Source organism: Corythoichthys intestinalis, chromosome 11, assembly GCF_030265065.1.
Source record: "Corythoichthys intestinalis isolate RoL2023-P3 chromosome 11, ASM3026506v1, whole genome shotgun sequence".
NCBI lineage: Eukaryota > Metazoa > Chordata > Actinopteri > Syngnathiformes > Syngnathidae > Corythoichthys > Corythoichthys intestinalis.
The window spans coordinates 22,197,392-22,208,687 of NC_080405.1; the positions used below are offsets into that span (position 1 = coordinate 22,197,392).

Genomic DNA, 11,296 nt, shown 5'->3' on the forward strand with positions numbered 1-11,296 from the left:
TGCCGGTGCGTTCAGGTATTGTAGGACGAAGCACTTACCATTTCTCAATTTTTGACTCACTTATCAAATGGTTTCTTTTTAGGGAACCCAGAGAATAAAATTCCAGATTACGTTTATTGATCATCTGAAGAAAATTTATCCCAAAATTTAGACTGGCAGACTGAAAGAACCGTAGTATGAATAATAATGCGTTATCCATCATTTGGCTGGTCCATACAAACTGCATTCCTAAATCCTTAGTGTAGTGGGCATCTTAGTGCCACAGTGGTCATAATACCCTTATGTAACAAAAACAATGCTGTTGCTGTACACCACACGACTGACCTCTGGTGGTCTAATAAATGAAGACGTTTTTGAGTGTATACTTTTTTTTATTGTTATTTATTAATAATGGCGTCAGGGAGAGAGGAGAGACATCAACATCCAAACTTTTGTCTTTTGCATTTATTTACCAAAACAAGTTGAAATTACTCCAACACAAAGCTCTTGTGGCAAACTTGGGCATCTACATAGCATTGAAAAGCTACTGTGCCAATAACCCCCCCTCCCCGACAAAGCAGAAAAGATAAAAAAAAAAAAAGTAAATGTTTTGAGAACGTCTTTATTCAAACTATTTTAGTGCTTTCCAACACACCGTACAACAGCATTACAAGCTGACTAAGTGCAGTGGATGGTGCGCAAAGAGAAGCATGTTGTCATGCTAACACTGAGGTGGATGGTGTCTCTACAGCGAAATTTATCAGCAACTTTTTCCAGGATCTGCTTTTTTTTTTTTAACTGAGTTTTAAAACAAAAATAAATCAAAAAAATAAAAAATCTGAATGTTTTACAGTTACAGGGGCAAAATTCCAACAAGTTGACTTCCACGGGGGGAGGGAGAGCAAAGGAGGCTCGGGGAACATGTTAGAGGTCTTCGTCGTCGTCTGGGAGTGCCGTTTGCGCAGCAGCCTAGAGGGGGAAAAAAAATTTTTTTTAACGCTTTCGCAGTTTATAGTAGACGTCAGCATGTTCAACATACATTAAGCTCCTTCTCATAATGAGCAGCCATGGCTGGGTCCATTGCAACTTCTGGAGGCGCAAGAGCAGGCATTTCCACAAACTCCATGTTGGGGTCTCCGGCTAATTTTTTTGCTAGCCACAGGAAAGGCTTCTCAAAGTTGTAGTTACTCTTGGCAGAAATGTCATAGTACTGGAAAAGAGAATTAATATGTAACATTTAGGATTTACACATAAAGTGAATATTGCTTGAGAGCATTACCTGCAGGTTCTTCTTGCGGTGAAAGACGATGCTTTTAGCTTTGACTTTCCTATCTTTGATGTCAACCTTGTTACCGCAGAGCACAATGGGAATGTTTTCACACACGCGGACCAGGTCACGATGCCAGTTGGGCACATTTTTGTAGGTGACTCGCGAGGTGACATCAAACATGATGATGGCACACTGGGCTGAGGAAAGAAACCATTGTGTTGGCTTTAAAACAAAAAAAAACAAGCAGAGGATGATGACATGCAAAAAGAGTAGGGCAGGCACCTTGAATATAGTAGCCATCTCTCAGACCTCCGAACTTCTCCTGACCAGCAGTGTCCCATACATTAAACTTGATGGCTCCTCTGTTGGTGTGAAAAACCAGCGGGTGCACCTCCACTCCCAGAGTAGCTACAGGTACAAAAAAAAAAAAAAAAAAAAAAAAAAAAAAAAAAAAAAACAATTAAATACAGAGATTGTCAACATATCTCCAAAGATTCGCTGTATGAAATGTGTATTTCACAACAACGACAAAAAAAGCTAACTTGAAGCTCAAAAAGTCACAAAATTGAAACTTATTCCAGTTAGGAAACTTCTGCAATTTCATTGAAGTTTTATTTAAATGGCGCACTGACAAAGAACAAAAAGTAGTAAATTATTTTGTTATATTTTTATAAGTTATTTTTTTAATGTTCTACTGTGTGCAACTGCTTTGTACCTGTGTTTCGCAGGCTTTTTACAACAAACACCGCCGCAAAAAGAGCATGAAACAGAATTGTTCGTCAAAATAATATTGATAAAATATAAGGTCAAACGTTCCAACTGAAATATATAAAATGCATGATTTCAACTGGAATGTAGAGCACAATTTCTAACAATGCAGATGTTGGGCTAACTCTTTTCAATGAATCTGTTGATTTGTCAAACTAAATGACAAATGTGATCATTTTTACCCCTTAATTCAAAATTGACCAGAAAATGCACAAATAATTTGCTTACTGGTTTACGCCACTACATGCTAGAAAAATAGAAGGAAACAAGTGTTTTTGTTTTCCAAAGTAAAGACGCATTTGTAAATGTCTTGTCCTGCTCAAAGATTTAGTTTTCCTTTATCGAAGACTACAGATATCTAGAATATTTTACTGTCAAAAGGCTGAAGCCAAGTTTTTGAAAAATATCAGCATAGTTTCAATATTAATTTGATGGTGAATCAACTGGTACACTTTTGCATTTTAAAAAGTTAAATGCAACAAAATTGGACTTGGCAAATGTACTTAACAGAATTTTATAAAGCTGGAACTACTGCAACATTAGTTCCTCACCAACTACTGGCAGCATGTAGAGATGCGACTGAAAATACGGCACCGAAAACCATCTGCCAAAAAAAAAAAAACTAAAAACGCATTGTTGGTTTTTGGTTAAAATGTTTTTAAGACCTGAAGTTTATTTGCCTGGCACGGCCAGACTGTTCTCCCTGTATTTTTCAAACAATGAGAGAATAGTCTGGGACCCAGCCCATTAACGGCCTCTCGAGCAAGTACAAGTTCAATCGTCAAATCAGATTCGTTTATTTTCGTGACGTGTTCTTAACGAGCAACGTCACTCTTTCGTGTCGGAAGTCGTCTCCACAACAACACAGATGGCGAACAGGAGAGCTGACAATATGTTCCAATTCACGGTAAAATCAGTTTTAAATGACCAAAAACACATTGACACAAGTCATTGACAACAGTCTGTCTTGCGCTAGCCATGTTGAATAAACTCCGCTCTCCTCGTATGTTTATTCCACGCGCAAGTCCCTCGTCGCTTTGCTAGCGTCACGTTCGCCCATCGCTGATTGGCCCACTCTGCTGTCTGTTTGCTGTGGCTTGCTCCGCCCTGGAAATTATATCCGCTTAATGGTGGCCAGACTCAATAGCTGGAACAGCGGTGAGTCTGGAGTACCAGGCTATAAGTTTACCACCTTTTAGTTTGAAGACACTAGGTCCTCTTGTGATGACGTAATCAAATCATGAAGCAAGACGCAGATGCGACACTTTGGGCTCAAAGCCAACATGTCCGCAGGTTGTAAATATTTTGAGATATCAAAGAAATATGTTTTGATAGTTGTCTGTAAAATCACTTCTGCTGAACTGTCTCGAGGGAGTACAATGCCGAAGAATTTTTTTCACCTTAGGTTTACTGTACATAGCAACTTGTCCTACAAATAATATGACAATGTATAAAAAGCTGACAGAAACTTGGGAAAAACCATGTGCCTCCAGAATACTTCTGAGAGGGTGAAAACATTTGCTTAGGATATGCCAAGGCAAAAAGTGTAAATTATGGGGGGAAAAAATAATTGTACACGCGTGTATTATTTGGTCTTTTGGGGGGTTTTTTTGGCCAAGAGTTTCCAATATTTGGTTTTGGCCAAGAATTTTGCTGTTGGAACATCCCTAGTAGCTTGTGAGATTTGTCTCTGCTAAAATTACTTAAGTCTGAATTAATACTGCCAATAATCTAGTCAAGTAAGCAACCAATTAAAATCCTTATTTCTGCTTTTAAGTAAATTAAACAAGTTGCTTTGATTTAGCTGACAATTGGGGAGGAGAAAAAAAACATCCCTTTGATGTAACTGACTGGTTTCCCCTCAGTTAAACTTACCAACATATTTCTTCTCAAACTCTCCTGTAAGATGTCTCTTCACAAATGTTGTTTTACCAGTACCTCCATCACCGACCAGCACAAGCTGACAAACAGATCATGAATACAAATTGAATTAACTTTTGGTAACTTTTTAAGCTTTTTAAAAATGAATTCATGTGTGAGCAGACGTCACTTACCTTAAATATAGCTGCTGCAGAATCTTCCTGGGCCATCTCTGCGAAAACTGAGAAAACACGGCAGGATTATTTGCATGTTTGGACACCATCATTGGCTACAAGATCCTCAGCAAAGTGCAACAATCCCAAACCTGCCATTTCATTGCGAGTTTAACCCATTGGCATCAACAGAGGTCCAATCAATTTTGACTAGGAGGTATGCAAGTTAACTATCATGTTTCAGTGCATTTATCGACTATAAACATCCGTCCACTCCATATTAACTGGGAGATGTTGACAATGAATAATCACTGCCATGCCTCTAAATAAAAATGGAGTGGACCTCTATAACTGTCAATGGCAGCCAATTACTAAAGAGTATCAACAGTGCCCCCACCCAAGTGAAAACGCTTGGTGGTACCAAATGGAGCACGTTACTTCTTCCAGTATGTTCCATGATAGCTAGCTAAATGGCCGACCTGCGCACTTAATAGCACATTCAATTTTGAATAACAAAATGTTGTGGGGAAAAACAAACAATCGAAAAACATCGTGACAAACAAATTTTTATTGTGAGCCATCCAGTTTGATGAATAATCGAACTACAACTAAACAGTCCCCAGACGAAGCGCATTTACGACGGAAAATAGCTCACACGGCAATATCCACCGTGGACGAGAAGACATTTATCCTGATAGATTTCAAATAATCGATAAGTTTAAGAGAGGGAAACGGCGCGACAAAAGTCTAACTGGCAATCCGGTTAGCACGCAGCATGGGCGCCATTCTTTCTTTATGTCGAGCTAACATGCTAACACGGCTAGTTAGCCAAATGCCAACCTAAATTGTTCCACTCGTCGCACGCGAGGACAAGAGACAATGCCGCAGCCATGTTAAAAAGACACAATTATACTTACCGAGCTATTATATTAGACTGAAAAGGTTTGCCTGAACAGTTGAAAAGCGGAGAGGCCCACGCGGGAAGGACAAGGCAGACTTACCAGTGGCGCTGCGAAGCGAGGAAAGGGTAAATGGCTGCGTACGCGGGAGAATCGGCGTGGACGTCGGACGAGTCAGTTTCCGCCCTTATCATGTGACCAACGCAGCGGCAAAATCTCCCTCCAAACGTAGCTAGCTAAAGTTCTTGTGACGTCACCCTATTTTGTTCCCCTTCCGCTATGATTTCATAATTAAAAGTCGGCCGATTCAAGTGACGTTTGAACGTGTCCACTTTGTTATGTTTGGGGAAAAAGGACAACATACGGCAACGCTTCTGCGAATTTTTGCTTATTCCAAAGCACACGTGTGAACGTGTGTGCATAAATTGTATGTATAATAAATATATATATATATATATATATATATATATATATATATATATATATATATATATATATATATATATATTATAATTCTCAGAATGATTTATCGAATATGAATATATATTATAATTCTCAGAATGATTTATCGAATATATATATATAATTCTGATTTATCGAATATGAATTATAATATATATATATATATATATATATATATATATATATATATTATAATTCTCAGAATGATTATAATTCTCAGAATGATTTATCGAATATGAATATATATTATAATTCTCAGAATGATTTCTCGAATATATATATATAATTCTGATTTATCGAATATGAATATATATTATAATTCTCAGAATGATTTATCGAATATATATATATAATTCTGATTTATCGAATATGAATTATAATATATATATATATATATATATATATATATATATTATAATTCTCAGAATGATTATAATTCTCAGAATGATTTATCGAATATGAATATATATTATAATTCTCAGAATGATTTCTCGAATATATATATATAATTCTGATTTATCGAATATGAATAATATATATATATATATATATATATATATTATAATTCTCAGAATGATTTATCGAATATGAATATATATTATAATTCTCAGAATGATTTATCGAATATATATATATAATTCTATAATTCTCAGAATGATTTATCGAATATGAATATATATTATAATTCTCAGAATGATTTATCGAATATATATATATAATTCTGATTTATCGAATATGAATATATATTATAATTCTCAGAATGATTTATCGAATATATATTATAATTCTCAGAATGATTTATCGAATATGAATATATATTATAATTCTCAGAATGATTTATCGAATATATATATAATTCTCAGAATGATTTATCGAATATATATATATATAAATATATATATATATATATAATTCTCAGAATGATTTATCGAATATGAATATACTGTATATTATAATTCTCAGAATGATTTATCGAATATATATATATATAAATATATAAATAAATAAATAAATATATATATATATATATATATATATATATATATATATAATTCTCAGAATGATTTATATAAATAAATAAATATATATATATATATATATATATATATATATATATATATATATATATACATATATCTAAAAAATATATATATATTCGATAAATCATTCTGATTTATCATCATCGATTCTCTGATTCGATTCTCAGAATGATTTATCGAATATATATATATATATATTTATATATCTATATATATCATTCTCAGAATGATTTATCGAATATATATATATATATATTTATATATTTATATATATCATTCTCAGAATGATTTATCTAATATATATATATATATTTATTTATATATATGATTTATCGAATATATATATATATAAATATATATATATATATACATATATCTAAAAAAATATATATATATTCGATAAATCATTCTGATTTATCATCATCGATTCTCTGATTCGATTCTCAGAATGATTTATCGAATATATATATATATATTTATATATTTATATATATCATTCTCAGAATGATTTATCGTATATATGTATATATTTATATATTTATATATATCATTCTCAGAATGATTTATCGAATATATATATATATATTTATATATATCATTCTCAGAATGATTTATTGAATATATATATATATATATACATATATCTAAAATATATATATATATTCGATAAATCATTCTGAGAATCGAATTCAATGTTATTATATTTCGATACTAATAATAATTGAATTTTATTTCATTTCATTTTATTAATTACAAATTTTACGCCACAGTAATGAAGACGAGATTCATGGCGAGTCTAATTTGTAGTTTACCGTAAATAGCGTGACAATGTTTTTTAATCCCTTTATCAGGCAAGTGACTAATTTTGGTAATTGGGAAAAAAAAAGACAAGGCGTCCACATATGTGGACATCACATTTTGGGTAATTTAAGTCAAAATATAGCTATCCGAGTGTGGGCTTATAAAATACGATGTTCACATACAGTATGTGGACGCCAGGTCTCAATTAAATTACATTATTTATCATATAATTGGCAGGCACAGTCAGGGCTGTCAACAGACTTATAGGGGCCCAGGGACAAGAGACCATTGTAACGCCCACCCCCCTCCTGCCACCGGCTTGTCATGACAACATATGCAGTACTTTTAACGCTTCACAAGCAATAAAAGTGTTAATTTTCAAATTATTTGAGATGGACAGTTAAATTTAACAGACTGTTATGTAATGTGACACAATATAAACAAACAATTTCCATCTATTGTCCCATGTAGGCTACAATTAAATACAACTGAGGGTGCTATGTCTGCCTCCTATGCAACAAAACATAACTAAACATCCTGTGCCTGCCCCCTCCACATCCCTGGGGTTATTAAGCCCTCAAACAGTGATGCGCCTAGATTTTTTGACAGCAAAGTCATTTATAACATCAGTGAAATCCAGTTTTTGAGCAAGCTCACGCTCAATGGAGAGCATGGCTAGGTTGTAAAGCCTGCCCGGACAAGAGTCTGTTCAGCCTCGCGCACCTGCTCTCCACAGACTAACATATATCCCTGACATCCCATCACCTTCTCTCTCCTCGGCTCAACGCGAGCAGCATGTCTTGTCATACCGCAGCTCAATAGGTTACAAGCAGCTGGTGACAGACTCGAATCGGGCTTTGGTCACGGTGATCGCAAATGCAAATGTTCAGTGTTAGTGGCTGTTGTTCACTTACCGACATCACCGTCCACAGCCAACTCTAGCCCTAATTCTCTGGCTTTTTGTCCCTCTTTTAAAAACTTCATCATTTTTTTCTCGTTCACCTCTATGATCTTCATCTCTCTTTTTTTTTTCTTTTCTTTTCTGTGTACCCGATTTATGATGGCTTGCCATGTTTAGAGTTTGTAACAATGACGGATTTTAATTTCCCGCTTCAGGGCACGTACGTAGTGTAGCCTTGAGTGCGCCAGAGCGGGGTCAAACCATTCTCTGCTAAGACAGAGGGGGTAGGGGGTGGGGCGTGGTGCAAAAAAAGGAAAAAATATATATTTGAAATATTTAATATGTTAACGTTTTTAAGTATGTATTGAGTAAAACATAATATTTAATCAGATGGTTTAAATAAAAAAGAAAATGTGAATGTTGAGTAGGATAAATTAAGGGTGATTCAGGGGCCCCTAAGGTCCCCCTGTCGACGGGTTTGGGCACGGTAGAAGAGTGGTTACATGCACCCAAGGGCGTAGGTTTGGTCTGAACATTGGTAGGGACGATGGAAGAGCATAACCTTCATGTACACTTTTTGCTCGGAATGGGACATAAATAAGACCAAACAGATTGGGTGAAGGGGGTCAGGGCTACATTTCTCACGAATATGAACCGAATTAATTGATAGGCTAAATCAGGGGTGCTCATTACGTCGATCACGGTCGACCAGTCGATCACAACGCTAGTGTGGATAGCTCACGACATCCCAAGATTTTATTTGTACTCTTAATGTACATAGTTAATTATGATTATGTTGTGTGTATGTTGTGTTGTGTGAGCAACATATGATTTTTGCAGCACCCCTCTCTCGCTAAGCAGCTTCTTGCTCAAGTTTTTCTGGTTCTATTGTTTTCAGCAGAGTTCGCTACATTGCTCAGTTTAATTAATGTTAACAGTACAAAACACAAACAGAAGGACACTTCTACCTAAGCAGCTTGCTACTCAGGTTTTGCAGGTTGGCAAGTTCACACAGATTAATGTTTATGCCAGCTCTGATGCAGGTCGGACTTTCCGTAGCAGAAATAGTGGTGGGTTTCCCACCTTCACAACATTGATGTCTTCTGAAATTACTTAAAGTGGCTGCTGCTGGCTGAAAAAAAAACTTCTAATTTCCCTCCTCTTCGAAGGGGGCGGAAGAGGCGGCATGTTGTCGACATAGGGGCTGTGCGAGTGCAAGCGTGCATGTGTGTCGGGGGCGGGTGAAGTCATCAGCCAATCAAACGTGTGTTTGAGGGAGAAAAAAATGGACCGGCGCATCCAGCAAGTGAAAAGAGGTAAATGTAAGTTTTACCTTACTGAAAATAATTCACTTCATGATGGTAGGGTCAATTCTTTTCTTGCAACATATGGAATGACAATCTAAATTACCTTTATAACTGAACCCATTATATAATTGATACAAGTTTGCTTAAAAGTTGGTGGGGACAGTTTGAGCATCCTGAAAAGTTGGTAATGTTATGTCCCTACTATCCCTATGCAAACCTACGCCCTTGCATGTACCCCTCACAGTTCAGAGGTCAAGGGTTTAAGACCAGGGAACGTAGGACCTTCCAATGTGGAGTTTGCATGTTCTCCTTGGTGTTTCTCCAGTAGACATGTGCCGATTACCGGTTTCAACTTATACGGTGGTATAAAAACGTCAAGGTTTCAAAGCCGCTAAAATTTTTCATCAAACCGCCCCTAAAGTATTAGCTATTTTTTATGTCCCAAAAACGCATGGAGAAGTCCCTCACTTGCAGCTACAAGTCTCAACACTCCCCCACCAGTTGTTGCTCAGTGTCAGTGAGTCAGCTGTCAGTCAGATGAAACTCCTGAACTTTTTCCCATCATCAAAGAAAATGAAATCGCTGGTATGGGAATACTTTAGCTACAGAAAAAGTTACTGACGCCCGGGGCTTAGAGGAGGAGGGCCAACCGACATGTAAAACATTTTTGCGGAGGGTGGCTGCTGAGGACGAAATACCGCTGATTTTGCATTTATAATTAAAGTTTAGTAAACACTGTCATGAACGTTTCCCAACAGCTACGAGAGTTAACTCAGGCATGTTTAGTGTGTCTATCGGTGGTAAGACCTTTTTTTCTCTCTATGGCAACTGTCTATGTTGAAAAAGAGAGTATGTAATAATTCAATTATTTTTGCTCTGATGCTAATAATGTTGAGCTGTGGCTGTGGATTTAGGCTCACCCAAAGGGCTCCATTTATTTTTGTATTACACTTACAGTGGGGCAAATAAGTATTTAGTCAACCACTAATTGTGCAAGCTCTCCCACTTGAAAATATTAGAGAGGCCTGTAATTGTCAACATGGGTAAACCTCAACCATGAGAGACAGAATGCGGAAAAATAAAAAAACAGAAAATCACATTGATTTTTTAAGAATTCATTTGCAAGTCATTGTGGAAAATAAGTATTGGGTCAATACCAAAAGTTCATCCCAATACTTTTTTTTGTACCCTTTGTTGGCAATAATGGAGGCCAAACGTTTTCTGTAACTCTTCACAAGCTTTTCACACACTGTTACTGGTATACCAAAAAGTTCTATTTTGGTTTCATCTGACCATAACACATTCTCCCAGTCCTCTTCTGGATCATCCAAATGCTCTCTAACGCACCGCAGACGGACTTGGACGTGTACTTTCTTCAGCAGGGGGACACGTCTGGCAGTGCAGGATTTGAGTCCCTGGCGGCGCATTGTGTTACTGATAGTTGCCTTTGTTACTGTGGTACCAGCTCTCTGTAGGTCATTCACTAGGTCCACCCGTGTGGTTCTGGGATTTTTGCTCACCGTTCTTGTTATCATTTTGACACCATGGGGTGAGATTTGCATAGAGCCCCAGCTCGAGGGAGATTATCAGTGGTCTTGTATGTCTTCCATTTTCTAATAATGGCTCCCACAGTTGATTTCTTTACACCAAGCGTTTTACATTTTGCAGATTCAGTCTTCCCAGCCTGGTGCAGGTCTACAATTTTGTCTCTGGTGTCCTTCGACAGCTCTTTGGTCTTGCCCATAGTGGAGTTTGGAGTGTGACTGACTGAGCTTGTGGAAAGGTGTCTTTTATACCGATAATGAGTTAAAACAGGTGCCATTAATACAGGTAACA

The 11,296-nt window shown here is 36.4% G+C and overlaps 1 protein-coding gene across 2 annotated transcripts; it reads right to left on the reverse strand.

Annotated features, from left to right (window-relative positions):
• Window positions 1–350: 350 nt before the first annotated feature.
• ran (RAN, member RAS oncogene family) lies at window positions 351–5,172 on the reverse strand. 2 transcript variants are annotated; one of them, XM_057850311.1, is made up of 7 exons: window positions 5,052–5,172; window positions 4,072–4,118; window positions 3,893–3,977; window positions 1,532–1,657; window positions 1,259–1,446; window positions 1,019–1,189; window positions 351–948 (listed from the first exon to the last, which is right to left on the reverse strand). In XM_057850311.1, the coding sequence occupies exons 2-7, from the start codon at window positions 4,105–4,107 to the stop codon at window positions 904–906; spliced, it is 651 nt and encodes a 216-aa protein (XP_057706294.1). In that variant the 5' UTR covers window positions 4,108–4,118; window positions 5,052–5,172; the 3' UTR covers window positions 351–903. The 2 variants fall into 2 exon arrangements, with proteins under 2 accessions (XP_057706294.1, XP_057706295.1); XM_057850312.1 differs by having other exon boundaries at window positions 4,968–5,074.
• Window positions 5,173–11,296: the final 6,124 nt, after the last annotated feature.

Coding starts and splice junctions, on each gene's coding strand:
- ran (XM_057850311.1), bottom strand. CDS start 4,107: ATGGCCCAGGAAGATTCTGCAGCAGCTATATTTAAG. Junction 3,978..4,071: donor CTGCAGCAGCTATATTTAAG/GTAAGTGACGTC, acceptor TCTGTTTGTCAG/CTTGTGCTGGTCGGTGATGG. Junction 1,190..1,258: donor ACCGCAAGAAGAACCTGCAG/GTAATGCTCTCA, acceptor TCTCTTTTCCAG/TACTATGACATTTCTGCCAA.